The following is a 22,832-nucleotide window of genomic DNA, read 5'->3' on the forward strand; positions in this document are numbered from 1 at the left end:
ATATGTGCCTTGACCAGGCAAGCCTTGGGTTTCAAACTGGTGACCTCAACGTTCCAGGTCGACACTTTATCCACTGCGCCACCACAGGTCAGGCTGAGTCTTTTGAATATTTCCCACATCTCTGACTTTTTAAATATATGGACTACAGCTGTAGTAATTGTTTCTTTTTTTATTTTTATTTTTTAGATTTTATTTATTCATTTTTAGAGAGATAGGAGAGAAAGAGAGAGAAGGGAAGAGAAGCAGGAAGCATTAACTCTCAATGTGCCTTGACCAGGCAAGCCCAGGGTTTCAAATCAGCGGCCTCAGCATTCCAGGTAGATGTTTTAACTACAGCACCACCACAGGTCAGGCTGTAGTAACTGTTTTAATGTCACTATTTCTGACCCTGTGTGAGCTTTAGGCACTGTATCCTCTAAAGTTGGCAGATGGCTGTTGACTTCTGGACTTTGGGTTGTTTCCACAGCCCTCAGTGTTATGTTGAATACTGGGAGAGAATCCTCTGCAGATGTTCAGAATCTCTCTAATAACCTGTCCAACTAATTCTAGGTCAGGAGCTAACAAATAGTAAATATTTAGGACACTGTGGGTCACATGGTTTTTGAACTTACTTAATTCTGTGCTTATTGGTTTAAAGTGACACCATAGATGATACATAAATGAAATGGTGTCACTGGTAAAACTTATGAATGATAAAATTTGTTTTAAAATAATAGTTCATGGTGGTTTGCCAACACATATTCTTCCTTAATCTTGCTGGACTCTGAGTGCTGTTTGCCCTGTATAAACGGGCAATCGAAGAGTTCGCCTCATTAGTTTCTCATCTCTCATCAGAAAGTCCTTTACTCCCTGATGCCCAGTGACTTAGAAACAGTTCTGTATACTATATTATGTTTTTTTGTTGTTTCAGGCAAAATGGTGTCTGATCTCTGTTATTACATCTTAGTGAGGAGCTACTATTGTAATGGAACCTCAAGAAATAATGAAATCAAAGCAGATTACTTTCACACACAAATCCAACTGAAACAAATTTATTTGAAGGATATCTGTTTTAACCATTTTCAATATTCTCCTTTCCTTTCCATCTGGTGTCAAAGATTCTCCCCAACTTTACTATAATACTTTTAAAGGTAGAAGAATACAATTATATTCCCATAAAACATAGAAAGGTTCTATAAATCCCAGTCACCTTTCTACTGTGTATCAAAGCTGTATTTCTGTTGAATGGTCTTTTGTTATTATTTAACAAAGAAAAGTCAGTAAATTTAGGTAGGAACTTCTCATATATTCATGGATTATTTTAGAAAGAAGTTCAAAGTCTGACCTCCCTCTAACAAAGTTAACTAATGTCAGCAACTTAAAAATAATACTGCTGCCAAATTACCTGAGAGAAAAGGAAGAAACATTACTTTTCCTTGTGAGTACAGCATTCCCAAGTCAATTCAGTAAGCCCTGTTTTTAATTTATATTTTGGCGAGCTCTGAAGCACACTAAAAATAAATAACATTATCTACTTTGGAATCAGGGTTAAAATGCCTATTTTAGAAAAAAGGTAATTATAGAATGTAATTTTTTGAAGGAAAAAAAAAGAAAAAAGTCGTTAATCTCTATTATAATAATTTTTTTTAATTTTAAATTTTATTTATAAAATTAACTTTAACACAGTGACATTGATCAATAAGAGTAAATAGGTCTCAGGTGAACATTTCTACAGCATTTGAACTGTTCATTATGTTATATACCCATCACCCAAAGTCAAGTCGTTTTCCGTCATCTTTTATTTGTCCCTCTTTACACCCTTTGCACCACCTCCTCCCCTTTGTCTCCCTTCCCTACCCTCCCTTCCCCCACATTCCCTTCACCCCTGGTAAGCATTTCACTTTTATCTATGACCATGAGTCATGGTTTTATATCCCACATATGTGTGAAATCATACAGTTCTTAGCTTTCTCTGACTTACTTATTTCACTCAGTATAATGTTCTCAAGGTCCATCCTTGTTATCGTATATGGCACTATGTCATCATTTCTTATGACTGAGTAGTATTCCATTGTATATATGTACCACATCTCCTTTACCCAATCCTCTATCAAAAGGACACTTTGATTGTTTCCATGTCTTAGTTACTGTGAATAATACTGTGATGAACGTGGTGGTACGTATGTGTTTATGTACCAATGTTTTCAAGTTTTGGGGGTAAATATTTAGTAGAGGGATTGCTGGGTCATATGGTAATTCTATTCTTAGTTTTTTGAGGAACCACCATACTTTCTTCCATAATGGTTGTACTAATTTGCATTTCTCACCAGCAGTGAACAAGGGTTCCTTTTTCTCCACAGCCTCTCCAACACTTGTTATTACCTATTTTGTTGATAATAGCCAATCTAAGACTTGTGAGGTGGATTTCATTGTTTTTGATTTGCATATCTCAAATAGCTAGTGAAGATGAGCATTTTTTCATATATCTGTTGGCCATTTGTCCTCTTTGGAGACGTGTCTGTTAAAGGTCCTCTCCCCATTTTTGAATTGGATTGTCTGCTTGTTTGATGCTGAGCTTTGTGAGTTCTTTATATATTTTGTATATTAACCCATTATTAGAGCTGTTGTTTGCAAATATCACCACCCATTTAGATGGCTGCCTATTTTTTTTGTTGTCAGTTTCTTTTGCTGTGCAGAAGTTTTTTAGTTGGATATATTCCCATTCAGTTATTTTTGCCTTTACTTCCATTGCCTTCGGGGTTGAATTTATGAATTGTTCTCTATGGAAAAGGTCCATGAACTTAGTATCTATGTTTTCTAACCCATCCCACCTTTAGTTGGTTCGGAGTATGGATCTTTCAGTCACACCTGCAAGCCCAGCTGGGGATTTTTTGCTGTGTTATAATTGTTCAATTTGTTGAACTTTCAAGGAAAGAGATCAGGAGTATTTCTCAATGCCACCAATACTCTGATGTCATCACTCTGCTATAATCTTTTTATAAAATATTCCCAAGATTACTCATGACTGAGGCAAAACATTTTTTGATAATAAAGTCTCAACTTTACCTCTGCAGAGCTATAGAGCAAGACTAGATTATTGTCTTACATTCACCTTGCACCTATAAATTAATCATTCTATTCAAACCATATGAATTTGCTGATATTTGAGTTTTGAAAAACTTATGCAAAGTGGCAATTCCTATGGCTCAACCTAATAACAAAGGACCCTCTCTGCCTCCACAGGGACTTCTGTAAGGAGCATTCTACTACAGTTCAATGACACACCAAAATTCCTCAATTTTATACTATTCCATTCATTTAATATAGGTAGAAACTGTGATTTTGGCATTCTTACTTATTTCACTTGGAATTTAGGAAAGAAGTATTTAGTGTTTCAGGTAGGTCAAGTGTCCCTTTCCTCCCCCACCAGTCATCCTTTTGCCACATTAGCAGAACTCTGTGTATCAACTAGCAGTGTATCTATTATGATTACCGGGCTGGATGGGAGTGGGGAATCCTTGCTAAATATCCTGCTCTCCTAATCCCTTCTCCCTGAAACAAAGTCTCCATCTCATTTCCATTTACATCAGTCTTTGTCTACTATTATAATTTCCAGAGTTTGCACAAGTCCTTTTCACGTGATCCACAGATTCAAATACAACCAAAGAAAATACTTGCTACTTTTGTGAAGTATGTGTTAGGGTTTTCCTGCAAATGGTTATATTTGAAAAAACTTTGAGGCCTGACCTGTGGTGGCGCAGTGGACAAAGCGTCGACCTGGAAATGCTGAGGTCACCGGTTCAAAACCCTGGGCTTGCCTGGTCAAGGCACATATGGGAGTTGATGCTTCCTGCTCCTCCCCCCTTCTCTCTCTCTCTTTCTCTCTGTCTCTCTCTCCTTTCTAAAATTAATAAAAAATAAAAATAAATAAAAAATAAATTATATAAAATATTAAAAAAAAAAACTTTGAATAATGTATTTATCAATAGTCTTTAAATTAGGAAATAAGAGGTGATTTTTTTTTTTTCTTTTCATTTTTCTGAAGCTGGAAACAGGGAGAGACAGTCAGACAGACTCCCGCATGCGCCCGACTGGGATCCACCCGGCACGCCCACCAGGGGCGACGCTCTGCCCACCAGGGGGCGATGCTCTGCCCATCCTGGGCGTCGCCATGTTGCGACCAGAGCCACTCTAGCGCCTGAGACAGAGGCCACAGAGCCATCCCCAGCGCCCGGGCCATCTTTGCTCCAATGGAGCCTTGGCTGCAGGAGGGGAAGAGAGAGAGGAAGAGAGAGACAGAGAGGAAAGCGCGGCGGAGGGGTGGAGAAGCAAATGGGCGCTTCTCCTGTGTGCCCTGGCTGTGAATCGAACCCGGGACTTCTGCACGCTAGGCCAACGCTCTACCGCTGAGCCAACCGGCCAGGGCAAGAGGTGATTTTTAAAATGGTTAAGTAAAACAAAAACTGGCATCAGATATAGTATACTTATGTTTCAAGTGGTTACATTGCTTCAAATGGCTTCAGTAAGGACCATTAGAGAGGAACCAAGAAGGTAATAAGAAAGTCTTCTTATGAGGCTGTAATTTGCAAAAAGGGCTCAACAGATGGGCAGGTAAAGGCATTCTCTCTAAACTGGCTCCTGCATTGTTTTTATTGCTTACATTTCAGGCTTTTACTCCTCTGACACAGACACCCCTACTTTGCATACTGAATTGCTTCAATCACATAATACACCAACATGTTCAGGACTCTCAATCAAATAGGCTTTCTTTTTATTTATTTATTTATTTTTTTTATTTGTTCATTTTTAGAGAGGAGAGAGAGAGACAGAGAGAGAGAAGGGGGGAGGAGCTGGAAGCATCAACTCCCATATGTGCCTTGACCAGGCAAGCCCAGGATTTCAAACCAGCGACCTCAGCCTTTCCAGGTCGACGCTTTATTCACTGCACCACCACAGATCAGGCTTTTTTTTTTTTTTTTTTTGTATTTTTCCGAAGCTGGAAACAGGGAGAGACAGTCAGACAGACTCCCGCATGCGCCCAACCGGGATCCACCCGGCATGCCCACCAGGAGGCCACGCTCTGCCCACCAGGGGGCGATGCTCTGCCCCTCTGGGGCGTCGCTCTGTTGCGACCAGAGCCACTCTAGCGCCTGGGGCAGAGGCCGAGGAGCCATCCCCAGCGCCCAGGCAATCTTTGCTCCAATGGAGCCTCGGCTGCGGGAGAGGAAGAGAGAGACAGAGAGGAAGGAGAGGGGGAGGGGTGGAGAAGCAGATGGGCGCTTCTCCTGTGTGCCCTGGCTGGGAATCGAACCTGGGACTTCTGCACGCCAGGCCGACGCTCTACCACTGAGCCAACCGGCCAGGGCCAGGCTTTTTTTTTGTTTTGCATTTTTCCAAAGCTGGAAACAGGGAGGCAGTCAGACAGACTCCTGCGTGAGCCCCACCGGGATCACCCGGCATGCCCACCAGGGGGCGATGCTCTGCCCCTCTGGGGCGTCACTCTGTTGCATCCAGAGCCATCTTAGCGCCTGAGGCAGAGGCCACAGCACCATCCTCAGTGCCCAGGCCATCTTTGCTCCAATGGGGAGCCTCGGCTGCAGGAGGGGAAGAGAGAGACAGAGAGGAAGGAGAGGGGGAGGGGTGGAGGAGCAGATGGGCGCTTCTCCTGTGTGCCCTGACCGGGAATTGAACCCGGGACTCCTGCACGCCAGGCCGACACTCTACCACTGAGCCAACCAGCCAGGGCCAAATAGGCTTTCTTTATGTAAGAAAACGTGACTTCAAAATCCATACAAACACTGTGTCTCTACTCCCAATGTAAAGAAGTGGTATAATAATTATTGAATATTACAAAATTACCTGTCTCTCAGGTATTCTTTTGACCTATTAAATTATATCTGTAGTAACATTTCACAAGATAAGAAAAAGCATACTAATTATGGTTTATCACTCGGATAACAGATATTACAACATGGTAAAAATCAAGTAGCCAGAACATGTATTCCAATATTAAGGCTCTGGAGTCTATTATTTGAAAATATGCATGTTTGAGATAAGAAACAAAGGTACAGATGAAACTTAAATGCATATTCTTTTTTATAGGTTTTAAAGGTCTTTAGCATCACTTCATTGACCACACCAACACCTTTCAACAGCAAGTATTATTATTGATATTTTATATTTATCTAGTCATTGAGAAATGGTTTGGAACTAGAACCCAGGCCTTTTCATCCATATCCCATTGCTAGTCCACCTGACATTCAAAAGGTCCAACATGAAATGCATTCTACTACATATTTTAATTAGAAACCATGGAATAATCAGGGACTACATTCTTTCAAATTATCTCTAATTCCTTTCTGTTCCACTCTGCACTGTCTCCCAGATTTGCCCTGTCTCGTCTTCCCTGTAACACAGCCTTAATGAAAGCCCTGTCATCTGCTCCAGGATCGCCCAGCCTCCTCTCCCCTCCTCTGAACCTCCTGTAATAAAACTGTCAGAGTGATCTTTCTAAAATGCAATTCTGATGGTGTCACTCCAATGCCTGAAAACAGCTGACGGCTTGCTACTGCCTACAGAGGTGGTTCTTAAATCATGCACCTGGGGATTTTTGTAGGTCTAAGAATTGGACAAAAGTGTTTAGAGCTACTAAGATCAAGTAATACCAAGCAGGTTAATTTGCTGGAACAAAACAATTAAGAGATAAAGACAGTTGCGTTTGTTTTTTGCCTATATCTTTATCTCACTTATTTGAGACTTGCTGTTTGCCTACGGAACAGGCCTATCAAAATAACAAAGAAACCAGTATTAATTCTGAAAGAGCCAACAATACTTAACAATTATTTTCACCTATGATGAGAGATAGAAGAAAATGTTCTCATTATTTTAATGAGATATTACAATAAATATCATGATTTTTTTTCTGATTCATATGTTAGAGTTAAATATATGCTTAGATAACCTAGGACCTAAGAACTTTTATGTATCCTGCTTTTGAACCAGGATATCACTTATATACTACTCCACTCTGTAAAGGTTCTGGCAACTGAAGTCATTGCTCTCCTAAGTCGATGTATGTCCCAGCTCTTCACTGATGCACCCTTCTCGTTTTATTTTACTTTTTCATTAAATGCCTATCTCCTGAAATAGTAACTTCATTGAGGACAGAAGCAACATACCACTCACATTTAAATCACAAATGCTTGACAGATAGATATCACTCAATAAATACCTACTGGAAAAATCAGTGAGTTCAATTATAAAAGAGAGCGAGACCACTAACTGTTATAACTATAGAGTCTCATAACTTTAAAGCAAGGTCAAATAATTTTCTCTCTTTTAAGTGTAATATATAACACATGATAAACACAAAAGAAAATAATTTTAGAAATATTTTACTTCATGCTGTATAAACACAAGCAAGCAAGAGAATATAAGTTCAAAACAGCAAAATTCCATTAAAAACACGCCACTGAGCCCAGGCTGGTTGGCTCAGCAGTAGAGTGTTGGCCCAGCGTGTGGAAGTCCCAGCTTCAATTCCCAGTCAGGGCACACAGGAGAAGCGTCCATCTGCTTCTCCACCCTCCCCCTCTCCTTCCTCTCTATCTCTTTCTTCCCCTCCCACAGCCAAGGCTCCATTGGAGCAAAGTTGGGCCAGGGGCTGAGGACGGCTCCATGCCTCCGCCTCAGGTGCTAGAATGGCTCTGGCTGCAATGGAGCAACGTCCCAGATGGACAGAGCATCACCCTCCGGTGGGCATCCCAGTCGGGCGCATGCGGGAGTCTGTCTGACTGCCTCCCCGCTTCTAACTTCGGAAAAACAACAACAACACCACCACATCACTGTTGATTTTTAGAAAGTTTCTTAAAAACATGCACTGCTCAGAGCCATGAAGTTAAATTAAGGATCCAGTTAATTCTACAAAATTAAAATATAATTGTAAAGAATTTTTAATTCTGTGAATATTAACTGGATAATAAATATTAAATTGTCTTTTCATGCTTCCGTATAAACAAAGCAGTTTCTAGCTCAATGTACATTTTCTCCTTCAGTAAAAAAAGAACCCGGAAAAAAAAAAAAAAAAAAAAAAAGAACCCGGATCAATCTCTACAAATATAAGGGCTTAGATATTAAAGTAAATGTACAAAAAACCCAATGGAGTTGCAATCATTACTTCATTATTACAAGTAAAATTCTACAAAAGAAAAAACCTGCTGATACAGTTTCCACAGTGCAAAGTGCTTCATTTTTTTCATGCCAGAAACAGATACCAAGTTTTATGAAAGTTTATTATATCCTAGTATGCTTTTCTTTTCTTTTTCTAAACTTCTGAGCACACCCTATCAATTTACATCATGACAGGGCTATATCTCATGGCCAGGTAATGAGAACAGCCAGAGGCGTACCCAATGTGTGCTAAGTCTTATGGTTTATGTTTGTAGTAAATATCCACAATATTTTCCTCCATCTGATTGTTTATGGCCTAGGGACGATGGACCCTGTGGTAATATGCATGGCTGCATTAAAAGTCAGCATGTTAAGATGAAATCTCAAAACACTATATGGAAGGAGAGAAACAAGAACTACTCACGGCCAGCAAGAAGGAACTGATAATACTGTACAGCATCTGCAGCGAGGAGCAGAGGGTGGTTTGCATTAAATGGTGGCTGCAATTCATTCCACTGAGGAGTTCTAAGGAAACAGCAGAATATTAATATTTAAGCTTAATAGATGAGATGTAAATCACCATCACTGTCACCACTTACAGACATTGATATAAACTCACACTATCTTTGTAATCATTAAAATGAACTTGTTGGAGTGCTGAAACCTGAAACACAAGGCCATCTGCTCAGAAAGAATAAAAAGGTGGCAGTGACTCATACAAATCACACAGAGCTAATATTGGTTTAAAGCAGAAGACCCTCCAACAAGACAGATAAGACATTCAAGACACTGGGCAGAGCAGAAGTGTGAAATTTTAAAGGTCACAACTAAAGAATTCTAATTTTACCTAATTTCTGACAATTGTTAGAGCTCTCTATTCTCAGGATATGTGTGTATTTTCACACAGAATAAAGCAGGTAAAAATGGTTGGGAAAAAACACAGTTATGCTAATAATTGACTTATTATAGATCTAATTAGCATCTGAGTTCTAAAATAAGCCACTTATTTCAACAATGATGGTGTAGTAATTTTAATTTGATCTGATTATTCATGAATAGCTTGATAAATACAATATTGATCAGATCGATCTAGTGCAGCAAAGTAGTAGTAAAGAACACTGGAGCCTTCAAAAATCAATATAAGAATATTTTTAAATGTCAAAAGAAAAGGGATTGTTTTCATATCCATTTTTGTCTATTTCCTTCCATGCATGCCAGGACCAATTTTTTCTGTCACTCCTGTTCCATTGTAAACTATATTGAACAGGTTCTAATCTAGATTTCATGAAGTACACACTCTATAATGCTATTTATATAAACTTCTAGAAATCATAAAGTAATCTATAGTGTTAGATGGCCCATCAGTGGCTGCCTGGGGCTCTGCAGGTAAAGTACGGATAAGGAGGTGCAGAAGGGAGTGATTAAAAAGAGGTACTACACAACATTTACAGGTGATGGATATATTTATAATAGGAATTATGGTGATGGTTTCCAAGCTATATACCAATGTCAAATCTTATTAACTTGTATCCTTTTAATATTGTATACCTCAATAAAGCTGTTAAGAAAAAAATGAACGTTATACATTAACTATAATTGAAAAAAAATTTTTTTTTAAACAAAGAAACAAACAAAAAAAGGAGGTACTACCTAACCAGAGTCCAGCTGGCTCGAGGGGATGTCATCATTTCCAGTGGGGTGTCATCGCTGATCTTGGGGGCAGTGCTAAGTGGTCGTGGCTCCATCATGTGCTCCACTAAGGTCCCATAGCAGCTAATGATGTAGAGAGATTCAACTACAACTTGTTTACACTGATCTACAAAGAGAAAGACAGAACCTGGATGTTTGATAATCACATAAAAGGAGCAAAGCCTAATTTTTTAAAGTTATTGACCTTTTAGTCTGTTTCTAAGGCTGCTGAGAGAAAATAAGAAGGCAGGAGTTTTTTCTCATGGTGTCCGCTCTTTGCCTAAAGGTTGCCTCTTATTAAGTATAAACTAATGGATATAAAAATCTCTATGCTGTCAAAATATTTTTTAGCCCTGGCCAGTTGGCTCAGTGGTAGAGTGTCGGCCTGGTGTGCAGGTGTCCCGGGTTCGATTCCCGGCCAGCGCACACAGGAGAAGCGCCCATCTGCTTCTCCACCCCTCCCCCTCTCCTTCCTCTCTGTCTCTCTCTTCCCCTCCCGCAACCAAGGCTCCATTGGAGCAACGTTGGCCCAGGCACTGAGGATGGCTCTGTGGCCTCTGCCTCAGGCGCTAGAATGGCTCTGGTTGCAACAGAGCGACACCCCAGATGGGCAGAGCATCGCCCCCTGGTGGGCATGCCAGGTGGATCCCGGTCAGGCGCATGCGGGAGTCTGACTGCCTCCCTGTTTCCAACTTCAGAAAGATAAAAAAAATAAATAAAAATAAAAAATGAAAAAAAATATTTTTTAAATCTTAAGCTATATGTATTTCAAGAATGATAGAAATATACCGTATTTTTCGCTCCATAATACGCACCTGACCAAAAGATACACATAGGGTTTTAAGAGGGAAAATAAGAAAAAAAATATTCTGAACCAAATGGTGTGTTAAAATATTTAATAAAATACCATATTTTTTTGCTCCATAAGACGCAGGGGCGATATCCCCTCCACTTTTGGGGGAAAATGTGTGTCTTGTGGAGCGAAAAACACGGTACTCAAATTTCTAACACAGTGAAACAGTATTTTTCAGTGTTTTGTGTTTGTCTGCAACATTTGCCCTGTATTATGAAGAATGATTGCTGAAATCGGGGGGACAAGGAAGGACTGATAGAAAAGGAACACTGTATAGATGGAGATTTAGTTACACCGGATGTACCAGCTCAAGTGCACGAGAGGTTTTTTTGTACACCTAGATCAGCCCAACTTCTATTCTGCTTTCTCTCAGCAAACTTTCCCTTTAAAACTTCTGGATTCAAACAAACAAACAAATGAAAAGCACACACATCCTCCTGCCCCTCAAATCTTTTTCCTTCTTTTCTCTCAATGGAATCACTGGCCCCCATGGTAAATGAAGACCAGTCATACTTTGAGGTCAGGTGCTGAATATGGATCTAATCAAATGACTTTATAAGGAGTACACATGTCCTCGGTACCCAAACAGGTTTAGTCCTCTATCTCGGGTTTTCCAGTAAACCTAGGAGCATATAAAATCACTCATGAATGCTGGGTGGGTCACCTTATCGCCATGCCAGAGGAATTAATTACAGCTGATTTGAGAAAATGGCTAATGACCAGTCAGTGGGACATAAAGGAGTAGCAAGTTAAAAGGGTAATTAGAACAGAAGGGAAAAGCATTTGAAATCGAGCTTCACAGAGGGTTTTAACTAGCAACAAAAAGTCATTTCGATAGCATCAGTAAAGCCAAGCCGGTAACAAAAAAATAAAGATAGGATAAGCAAATGGAAGGCTTGCATACTGTGCTGTATCCTCTCCCACTGAGGTAAGGAACCTGCTGTGCCTGAGATCCTATTTCCAAGGAAAGGGTCACTGAAAGGCGATAACGAGGGAACGAGCTGATGTCTGCTGCCAGCATTAAGCGTAAAGGAGAGCCATTTTGCCAAGAACAATACAGCCCCTGAACTCTTCAAAGAAGTGCCTGACTAACAACGCAGTTTGTGACCTACTTTAATAGTACTAAAATAAGGGGGAAATCTTATTCCAAACTAAACACGTGGTCCATGAATGTAGGCATTCTCTTCTACACAAAATCAATAAGCAATCAAACACTAAACAGTAATTATATAAACATTTTAGGTATTATCCTGATGATCAAAAAAAGGAGATTAAAAAAAAAAACCATATAAATTCAAAGGAGCAGTGGTTACCATAAAAGATGACCCTTGGCCCTGGCCGGTTGGCTCAGTGGTAGAGCGTCGGCCTGGCGTGCAGAAGTCCCGGGTTCGATTCCCGGCCAGGGCACACAGGAGAAGCGCCCATCTGCTTCTCCACCCCTCCCCCTCTCCTTCCTCTCTGTCTCTCTCTTCCCCTCCCGCAGCAAGGCTCCATTGGAGCAAAGATGGCCCGGGCGCTGGGGATGGCTCCTTGGCCTCTGCCCCAGGCGCTAGAGTGGCTCTGGTCGCAACAGAGCGACGCCCCGGAGGGGCAGAGCGTCGCCCCCTGGTGGGCAGAGCATCGCTCCCTGGTGGGCGTGCCGGGTGGATCCCGGTCAGGCGCATGCGGGAGTTTGTCTGACTGTCTCTCCCTGTTTCCAGCTTCAGAAAAATACAAAAAGAAAAAAAAAGATGACCCTTATTTCTGAGTGGCAGCCCGTTTATTACTTTTAATTTATAACATGGAAAAGTTGTTGAACTTTTTATTTTATTTTAAATTATTTTCATTTATTAATTGAGTTGAGAGAAAAACATTGATTTGTTGCTCTACTCATTTATGCATTCATTGGTTGATTCTTGTACGTGCCCTGACCAGAGATTGAACCCACAACAACTTTGACATATCGGAACAATACTCCAACCAACTGAGCTTCCTGGCCAGGGCTATTGCTGAATTTTTTAAAGTCAAGATTTAACATTAGAAAACCAGGTTTCAAACTCTGATAAAATCACTTACTACTAGTGCTTTTAGCTAAGATATTTAATTCACTAATCTCAAGTATTTTATGTCTAAAATAGAGATACGGTTTTCCTCTCCACACCTCAGAGAAGGTGTGAAATTAGCTTGTCAAAAATGTCAAAGCTACTGCCCTGGCTGGGTGACTCAGCAGACAAGAGCATCATTCCTGCCACAGGTCACAGGTTCCATCCAAGGTCAGGGCATATACTAGAAGCAACTAATGAGTGCACAACTAAATGGAACAACTAAGTGGAAGTTGATGCTTCTCTCTCTCTCAAATCAATGGAAAAAAAATTTAAATGTAAAAGATACATATAATGCTATGGGATTGACAGCATCGAAAACACATGTAAATTGTCAACAAACCAAAACAAAAAAACTCAATAGGCAATTTATTTAACGTTTAAAGTGAGAGGATAGCCTTTCTTCTTGATTAGGCTTGCGTCATTGAGGAGAGACATGCTTATTGAATAGAAAAACTGGTTTTTAAAATATTGGGTTTAACATTATTTAAGGAGAACAGCTATGAATCTTCCACAAGAAACATAATTACAAATGGCCAGTTTAATCTTTAGTAAAAATACGCACCCTTTTCTCTTTTCAGACCTGCATTATTTGCAAACCATGATCTGGATGTCCCAAATGTTGCAGCCACGCAAAATTCTCCGCCCATCGACTTGCTGGGTGAAATTTGTGGAGGTGGTTTAACTTTGCTTAAAAATAAAATGATATGAAAAAATTACCGTAATGAACTCACAGTATTGAGATGACATATTTTCCTTAAAATTCTCCCCTAAATATTCAAACCCTCCAGTGTGAACATGCATTTTTCTTAACAACTGGTAGTGTGAGGCTGTGTTACACAGTAAAAGTAAACTTCAAGTTCCAGAGCATTATCAGAAGAGCAACTTATAAGACCAACATATATTAACTTCTTTTCGGAATATGTGCTGGCAAAATCCAAGGCACTTCTTTTCACAGGGATAACAATTCCCCGGAGATTTCAAAGTGGAACAACAGAACCAGCATTAATATCTCATGATAATAAAATAGTTTACCACTTCATTTTGCTATATAAGATTTGGGATTGACAATTCAGATAAATGGAGACAGCATGAATGAAAATAATGAGGTGAGACAGGATGAAACCCTGAAAATGCTCTCCACTATAGCACCATGCAGTCGGACAACGGGTGGGGATCTAATGATGTAATGCGAAATGCATGTGCCTTCTTTTGTTGTTCTGTTTTTCATATGTTTGAGGACACAGTTAAGTAATTGCTGCTACTTCACATAACTACCATTAAAAACACTCGCTTTCCTCTTTGTTTTCCCCAAATCGGCTTTTATACCAACTTCTAATACCAACCTTTCATCTTCTTTCAAATCCTGTATTTCCCTTCTCTTCTGATTTGTCAAAGGCTTCCCCAAAGCTCATTAGCAATTCTGCCAACCACGTTAGATCAAGGATGGTATTGTTTTCTCTAATTCATAGGCCAGAAAATAGCCTGACTTGTACATTGGTTAAGATCACAGCCCAGTTGGGGCACAAGAATAACAGAGCTCTGATGTTCCTGCTCTGCTAGTCAGTCTCCAATGTCAAGTAACATTATTTCTACCTTGTTTTGCTCACTATCCTTTATCTCTTTATCTTTTAATAAAGTATGGTTGGATGGAGAAAGATTGGTTTTTAGAGTCAGAAAGAAACCTGAATCTGAACCTCAACACTACAACTTTATTACCTGTGTGACTTTTGGTTATGCTATTTAGCCTTTCAGGGCTCAGACTACTAGTATGTAAAATAAAAACGGTAATGTCTACCACATGGGGTTAATTTAAGGATTAATATATTTGTTCTCAAAGTGTGGTCCCTGGTAAGCAGTTTCACCTTGTAACTATTTTATTTCGTTTTATTTTACTTTAGAGCTGGGAGGAGGAAGAGGGGAGAGAGAGAAAGAGACACTGATTTGCTTTTCCACTTATTTGGGCATTCCTTGATCGACTCTTGTACAAGCCCTCGCCTGATAGCAAACTTGCAACCTAAGCATATTGGGATGATGCTCTAATCACCTGAGCTACTAGGCCAGGGGCCACTTCGGAACTACTTCACATGCAAATATTCATCATGCCAAAGCTCAGACCGACTGACTCAAAAAATTCTGAGGGTGGGGTCTAACAATTTGTGGTCTTTTAAGGAGCCCTCCAGGACATTCCAATGCATGGCCTAGGTCTAAGAGATACAGAATTAGGTAAAGAGCATAAAATCTAAGGGCGGCATTTCCCCAGCAGTGTTAACTCTCCCTTCGATAGCACACCTAATTTTTAAAAATTAGACCTTGCTTCAGTAATCTCAGTTTACAGGTCCTCATGACACCTGAAATAGTCTCTCATATACTTTACTTTCTAAGCCTTCTGTTTTGACATCTTCCTGCTAGGGAAAGCAAAAAGTCTGGATCAGAGGCCACTGGGATTGGTCCTGTTGGACTCTCCCTTGCTACCAAATCCATGGTAATGCACATTGCCATATATGGAAAGGTCTTTTCTTTCCATCAATAAAAATCTTTTAAGCACTTCATATTATTCTCCATAAAGATCACATCTAATACCAGTCATAGTCTGACTTCCACTGACAAGTATCAAAGACAGTTTTTTAAAAAGTTTCTGTTGAAGGCCTGACCAGGTGGTGGCGCAGTAGAGAGGGCATTGGACTGGGATGCAGAGGACCCAAGTTCAAAACCCTGAGGTCTCCAGATTGAGTGTGGGCTCATCCAGCTTGAGCGTGGGCTCATCGGGCTGAAGCACAGGCTCACCAGTTTGAGCGCAGGGTGGCTGGCTTCAGCATGGGATCATAAACACGCCCCCATGGTCGCTGACTTGAGCAAGGGGTCACTCGCTCTGCTCTAGCCCCCTGGTCAAGGCACATATGAGGAAGCAATCAATGAACAACTAAGGAGCTGCAACGAAGAATTGATGCTTCTCATATCTCTCCCAGTCTGTCTCTATCTGTCCCTCTCTCTCTCTCTCTCTCTGTCTCACATACAAACACACAAAAGAAGTTTCTGCTATGAAACGAATCTGGTTTTACAAACAGTTTCACTTCCCTCTTGTTGTATCTGACACAAGTGCAGTAACCTTTGCATAGCTGCAATAACCTGCCAACAGAAGAGTCCCCTCCACCTGCACAACGTGCACGTGTCCAGAGAACTGGCATCAGGATTATGCCTTCTGGACACAATGCTCTATGTTGTACTAGACTAGAATGTAAACTATCCTTCAGAGTCTTTATTTCTATCACTGAACTTCCTATAACTAGCATCTTTTAAGTTCTATGGGTCATTTTTAACCCTTAAGAGTTTGGGAAGGTTGGAGAGAGGGAGAGAAATAAACACATATGCAGAATTTTTTGAAAGGTGCTTCCAATTGCGTAACTATAGTTTTACTAGAATCCCCATCAGGAATCAACATGACTACAGTGTACACAAATAAGCTTCACAAGACAGAATTCAAAACTCTTTGCAAACTAGTGAATATTATTTTTGCTTTTTAAATCATGCAACAAGATAGAAAACAAGTGAGCATGACACTTCTTAAGAGAGACTATGGTGGATCTACAGTATGCATCTTACACAGACTTAAAAATAGTCGCTACTTGGGCCGAACAGCAACCTTTATACCGTAACAAGAGCAGAAATACGATAAGACACCAGTTTACTCTTTGGTCATGCAAAAAATACTCTGTATGGTTATTAGCTTACAGTCTAGTCAGCCAATGTCAAAAGCTAAAATCTCTCACAAATCTTTAATGTTGTATGTAACTCGGCTTCTGAACACACAACGAAAAAACATCAACAACAGTAATCATTTTACACAAACTCATTATCTCCTGCAGAGAATAAGTAATTTATCATAAAATATGCTTAAAATTATGTAATGATCATTTTTATCCCTATACTTCATAATTTCTTCTTTTTCCTCAGATAGGGCCTTAATAAATCACATTAGTAAAAAAGTTTATTAAAAGTGTTTAATAAGTACTAAAAGGAGTTTTTATCTCTGAAAATAACTTGCTACTTCATATATGACACAGTACTACATGTTAGGTATGAAGTGTATTTGATAAACATATTCATAATAAGTTATTTTTATTAATCTACATTTGGAATGACTATGACATTTAAGCAAAACAGAACACCAAGATATGTGTGTATATATAAAACTTCCAGAAAAATAGAGAAATAATTTAAAAATTACTATTAATAAACTGTTTTCTATGTAATGTGCCCAAATGGAGAAATTTAACACTGACTCAATTTACCCCTTATCCTAAATTTTAAAAAGACCAAGACGAGGAAGGTGGGGTGCAAGTAGAATTAAACTTTTCCACAATGCCCCAGAATATTCTATTGCAAAATAACTTTTTGTTAGCAGAAAGATAAAACACTGGAAAATGATACACAAGTGCAAGATAAAAAAGTAAAAAGAGCTAGCTTTGTAAACCGTGTTCACCTGTAGACCGGTGGCCCAACCAATTAGGAAAGCGTTCCAGTGCTAGCCTTTTCTTTTTCTTTCTTCCTCTCAACATCTCCCTTTATCCTGTGAAAGGGACTTCATAAATCCCATCACAAACACTTGCAGTTTTAAAAAGAATACCTATGGATGTTTGGAGGCTCTCTCTCATTTATTTGTTAACTTATTTAATTAATATGACATAAAAAATAAAATTTCAATGTCATGGGTGTCCAGAAATCCAATTGTGCTGATTACAGTTATAAACGAGAACAAGCACACTGATAGTGTTGATGGACTCCTTTCTCCTGAGAACCATGCACTTTACCCCCCGGAGCCCTTTATAAATGACCTCACATTCAAAAATAAAAAGAAATATTTGGCTTAGCTGTGAGCAAAACATAAAAGAAAAATGGAATGAATTCAACTTTTACCATATCAGACAAAATAATGATTGTAACACAATGGATTTACTACACTTGACACAAGATAACAATATAATCAAAAGTAAAAGAAGCATACAAAGAAACAAAACAAATAAGGTGCTAAATTACAACCCGGAAAATAAACACTTTTTTTGTCATTTCTTCTGGGAGACTTAACCATCGAGCCACAGTATGAGAGTTGTTTTTAGTACTATCATAAGTTCTGGGGACATTAACTAACATTAGACATCTTTAAAACTATTTACAAGGACTACTGAAGTTATCCATTGGCTTTTACTGTATTATGTAATCCAGTCAGATTAACATTTCTCTTTCCTGTTTTTTTCCTTCAACATTACTGCAATGAGGGGAAAAAAACCCCAGCAAAATTCTATTGATATTTGCTTTAAAATTATAAAAAAATGATGCTCATATGGATAATTTTACTATGCTCTACAGACTAGGATATGACTGGTGTATCTGCGGATGGCGTGAAAGCCTTGTTTAGACGGACACAAACAAGAAAAGAGCTGAACGGAGATAGAAGCACCGTTTCTTTTCTTTACTAAAACATAAGGGTGCAGTCAATAGACCAGTTTAAATGCTAGACACAACACTGGCACAAGAATTAAAAGCGGTATGATGTCTGTGTTAAAGAAATAATTTTCTTTATAGTCCTCACTGTGACTAAGCTTTGAAAAGGAATTTAGAAGTTTTCTCTCACTTTCAACTTTATTTTTCTAAACTAAGAACTAAGAGGTAAACTGAAAGTATTTTAAATAAATATATTAATAATATATCTAAAATTATTCTATTACAAATTGTTCTTAAAGACCTAAGGTTTATGTAAACTTTGCAGATAAAAGATTCTCTTCTCCATATAAATCTTTCCTTCCAAAAATAATGAAAAAATATTTTTTAATATTCTCAAAAAAAAACAAGATTGTTTAAACTATTTATAGAGATCAAATGAATACTCTCAGACATTGCTAATTAAAATTTTAAATATAATTTGACATAAGTTTTATTTAATTCTTTAATATTAACCTTGTATAATTCAGACAGATTATGTGTAAAGGAGATATTCAAATGGACTATCTTTGGTCTACATTGTTATGTATATATTTTTCTTTTGATTAGCAATTCAAAACAGTACTAGCTTAAACACAAATCCTACTTGCACATTAGGAGCTCAAAAAATTCTTGTTACTTGTGCACAATATTGAAAACAAAATTCATTTTTTTAAAAATTCACAATGATTATTAAACATAAAATGTCTGCATTAAAAAGGTATATCATGTGTGACTAGTTTATTTTATACAGTCATTCAAACTCAAATATCCTAAAAGATACATAATCCTTGGAATGTACAAAATAGCTAAAATCTAGATGATGGCCTACGAAATCAACTTTTGAACAAGTTTATTTTGTTATCAAAGGAAAATACATTATTTCAAACTGATTTGTCTGAAACTGCATGAATTTAAACAATTAAACTAGTTTATCAAAGCATGAAAAAATTAGTATAAATTGTCATCTACCAAAAAGCAAAATCTTATTTAAATATAAAAGGTGCAACTTGAAAGTAATAAAATTTTGTATGAAATTTATGTGACATTTTGAGAGGTACTGCAACAATTTCATACTCTTCCAAAATACAAATATTACCCTACAACTGGAAGTACTATAAACATATTTATTTAGCATAATGTTTTATTTCAGAACAGTAAATAAAACATCCTCAACTTGAAAGTTAAATGTCACGGAAAAATAGCAAAAACTGTTAAAACAAAGAAGCTCTTATAAACAACATGGAAGTTGTCAAATTTATATTCATTTTGCTGCCTTAATTTGAGGTTTCATTAAGATCTTAATGGGAAAAACATGCACCACTAGTAAAGGAACTTATTTTAAAGGAGGATCTTTTAGGCTAGCATAAGTGACTAAAAACGAGTTTCTTGTGAGCTAACGATGGCATCAAACAAACCACAAAGCAGTCTTCTAAAAGACAGGCAATGATTTAAAAGTCTACTATATTTCATATATCCCTTTCTTTAATCTGGCTCTTTTAATCTTGTTTCAACCTCAAATCATTTCTGGTTGACAAGTGCTTTTGCTTAAATTTGAGGAGCACATAAGCTGTTGAAGGAATGGACTTTTCTTATTTAACAGACAACATTTGTTAGTCTATCTCTACTTCTACGCTAAAACTTCACTCATTATTAACATGCTAAAATTCTTTTCTTTGTACTTTTAGGACATTTATCTTAAGGTGGAATTTAATTCTACATTTAGTCTACAAAGAAATTTCATCATATGTTGAATCGGGCATTTAAAAATTGACTGCTCACTGTAAGTTCCTAGGTAAGATTCATGTATCTTATTTGCTTTTTAAAGAAATCTGGTTAAAAAGAAAGATGGAGTTTCATGGCATTTTTATTCATTTGTGCCCTGAATTTGTTTAGAATAGTTTCACAATCTGCGTCTTAATTTTGATGCTACATTTCACGAAGAAAATTTTTATGATGTTTGTCACCCTATTCTTATATAATAATAAAATTTTCAGATGTTCCTGTGGCGTATGAACACTGAAATTAGTTTGTGTCTAATTATACTGTACCTTCAAGCAGTATTTAAGCTTCTTTTAGTCCAACAAGAGAAAAAAAATATTGCAAGATTTTTTTTCAGTATAACGAGACAGTATAAATAATTCCCAGTAGTAATTATGAGAACTAAACATATGAATATGCAGAACTCCTTTAAGTATTCTGAGTAAATCTATAAAATTGATAATTTACATTGCCCAAAACTTCCTTTGCCTCACTTCCTCTTAAAAGCAAAAAAATGGTATTATTCCTTTAAATAAAAAGAAATAATATTAGCAGCTAACATTTATTGAGCTCTTATTTGTACTAAGCAATTTATATTGTCAGTTCATTTAATCCTCACAATGAATCTATGAGGTAGTTGCTACATGTAACTCAATTAACAAATAAGGAAACTAAAAAAGAGAAAGGTTTTAGAAAATTGCCCCGCATCATATAGGCAGAAAGAGTGTGAGTTGAGATTTAAGATCTAGGTAGTCTGATTCTGGAGCCCTTTTAGCCATTGTGTTAGACACACTATACCAGATTCTAAATGCATTCCACTATACAGCTTTACAGAAAAGTACTAAAAAGATTCTGTTGCTGTTCAATGTTCATCCTCTCTTACACAGACAAAATGATAGTTTATGCATTGTTATTTAAGCAGTTTTCGAAATAAATGAGTTATGGAGAGTAGGTTCTATTAACAAAAATAATAAATTATTTAGGAGTTTTTCTATAAAACACAAATTTCCTCATCTTATAGCTACTTAAACACTGAAAGTATTCAAAACAGAAGTGACTCTTGTTCCTTTGGTACCAAATAAAACGCAGTAAAAATTTATAGGTTATATTTAGTATACTTTAAGTATATTTATAGTTCAAAATTAATCGTGTCTTCCAATGTTCATCATGATATGTAGGGAGCTCCTGTCACTATGCTACTCAAAGCTTTAAATTTGAGTGTTAGCCCTGTCCTATATACTAGCAATATGAGAGAACTCTTCTAGTTTCTTTTTCGTTAAATTAATCTGTACTTTTTAAAATTGGACTTTAAGAAATGAAGTAAACCCAAGAAAACTGCTCTTTTAAAGCCTAAATATCACCATTCGTGTCTAATCTACGAAATATTCAGTTCTCCGGTGCATCTATCTGTGATCAGGCCATGCAATCGAAAACCACAGTACACAACAGTTATTTTCTGAGAGTACAACAAATGAATTAGGCATGCGGGACTGAACTGGGACTCACCATGGAGCTTTTATGGAAAAACACCCCGCTCCAAACAGATAAGGCCTTCATGGAAAAGGGGGAAAATGCACAAAAAATTAGAGGAAAGCTCATTTAACATTAACAAATACACGTCTATCATACTGTTATAGGGCATGGATAAAATAACTGAAAAAAATTAGTACTCATAGATACTAATAAGCCTGGTATAACTAATAAAAATGACGTGTAGTAACAAATCCCTTAATTTTCATAGGGTTAGAAATTTCAAAATGTTCTCTTTCTCCTTCTTTTCTGAAACAACCCTGTAGGGTTCCTAAGTAAAATAAGACAAATTTCACTTTTGAGGCTCTTTAAAGCACAGTACAAGTTAAATGAAATAATCAGATGGAGAAAAGAGTGGGATCGGTGCAACAGATGTGTGGTTGTGTGACACCAAGTGCTTAAAGCTAGCTAAGTAAGGGTAACTCAATAAAAATTGTACCGGCACTGTCTGCTGCTCACGGCTGCAGTCTCAGAGCCACAGAAAGGAAGTGCATATTTCTAAGCACTTCTAACAATTTCTAGTAAGTTGAACTGCATAATACTGGTCAAAGGAACAAACACTAAATACAAGTAGTAGGACTTATTTTATAAACTTCATTCCAGGAAACTGGCCTTTCTCTTAAAAAGTGACATAAGAGATTAGCTTCCTCTACCCGGACTCCATTGGGGTAGGCTGGAATCAGTAGACTAAAACCACAATTGCTTGTTTTAAATACAACTGGGGATATAAAAATCAGAAGTCAATGTTACACATATTTCTTAATACTCCATTCGCAGTATTTAAGACATGCTATGCATATTTGTCCACACAGTCTGAATGATTTAATTATATCCAGAACAAAATGTTGCTGTAGCATCTGACATTTGGAAAGAACACATAACAAACTGAGAAGGAAAGCACACTGGCAAACTGGGACAGTTTCTTCTTCAACTTTGGTGCTAAGGACGGTTCACAAATCCAGCTAATTAGCATTACTCTCTCAGTGAATTGAGTATAATTGACTACGAACTGGAACTTGAGGATAATGTTTTCACAACATTAGATCCAACTCTAAGGACTGAAGCACAGAAGGTAGCAGAAGGGAAGAGAGGAATAAGAAATGCCAAAAAGAAGAGTGAGGTGGAAGAACTGAAATATTGAAAAAAAGGAAGGAAGGGAAGAAGGGAGGGAGGGAGGGAGGAAGGAGGAGGAATGGAGGGAGGGAGGAGGGAGGGAGGAAGGGAGGGAAGGAAGGAAGAAAGCTTTACAGATGATGCCAATGCAAAGCAAGGAACTCTCACAGCGAATGGCAAGA

The 22,832-nt window shown here is 37.9% G+C and overlaps 1 protein-coding gene across 6 annotated transcripts in view; it reads right to left on the minus strand.

The window, feature by feature from the left end:
- BCAS3 (BCAS3 microtubule associated cell migration factor) overlaps window positions 1-22,832 on the minus strand; it is a 614,901-nt gene that overhangs the window by 326,449 nt on the left and 265,620 nt on the right. For 4 of the 6 annotated variants that reach the window (XM_066363164.1, XM_066363165.1, XM_066363168.1 and 1 more), the window contains exons 17-20: window positions 21,514-21,558; window positions 13,334-13,458; window positions 9,796-9,961; window positions 8,570-8,670 (exon numbers count right to left, since the gene is read on the minus strand). In XM_066363164.1, coding sequence (XP_066219261.1) covers window positions 8,570-8,670; window positions 9,796-9,961; window positions 13,334-13,458; window positions 21,514-21,558 — 437 coding nt within the window. The remainder of the gene's footprint in view (window positions 1-8,569; window positions 8,671-9,795; window positions 9,962-13,333; window positions 13,459-21,513; window positions 21,559-22,832) is intronic. The other 2 variants (XM_066363166.1, XM_066363167.1) reach the window with 1 other exon arrangement.

The sequence above is a fragment of the Saccopteryx leptura genome, chromosome 2, assembly GCF_036850995.1.
Source record: "Saccopteryx leptura isolate mSacLep1 chromosome 2, mSacLep1_pri_phased_curated, whole genome shotgun sequence".
In the NCBI taxonomy this organism is placed as follows: Eukaryota; Metazoa; Chordata; class Mammalia; order Chiroptera; family Emballonuridae; genus Saccopteryx; species Saccopteryx leptura.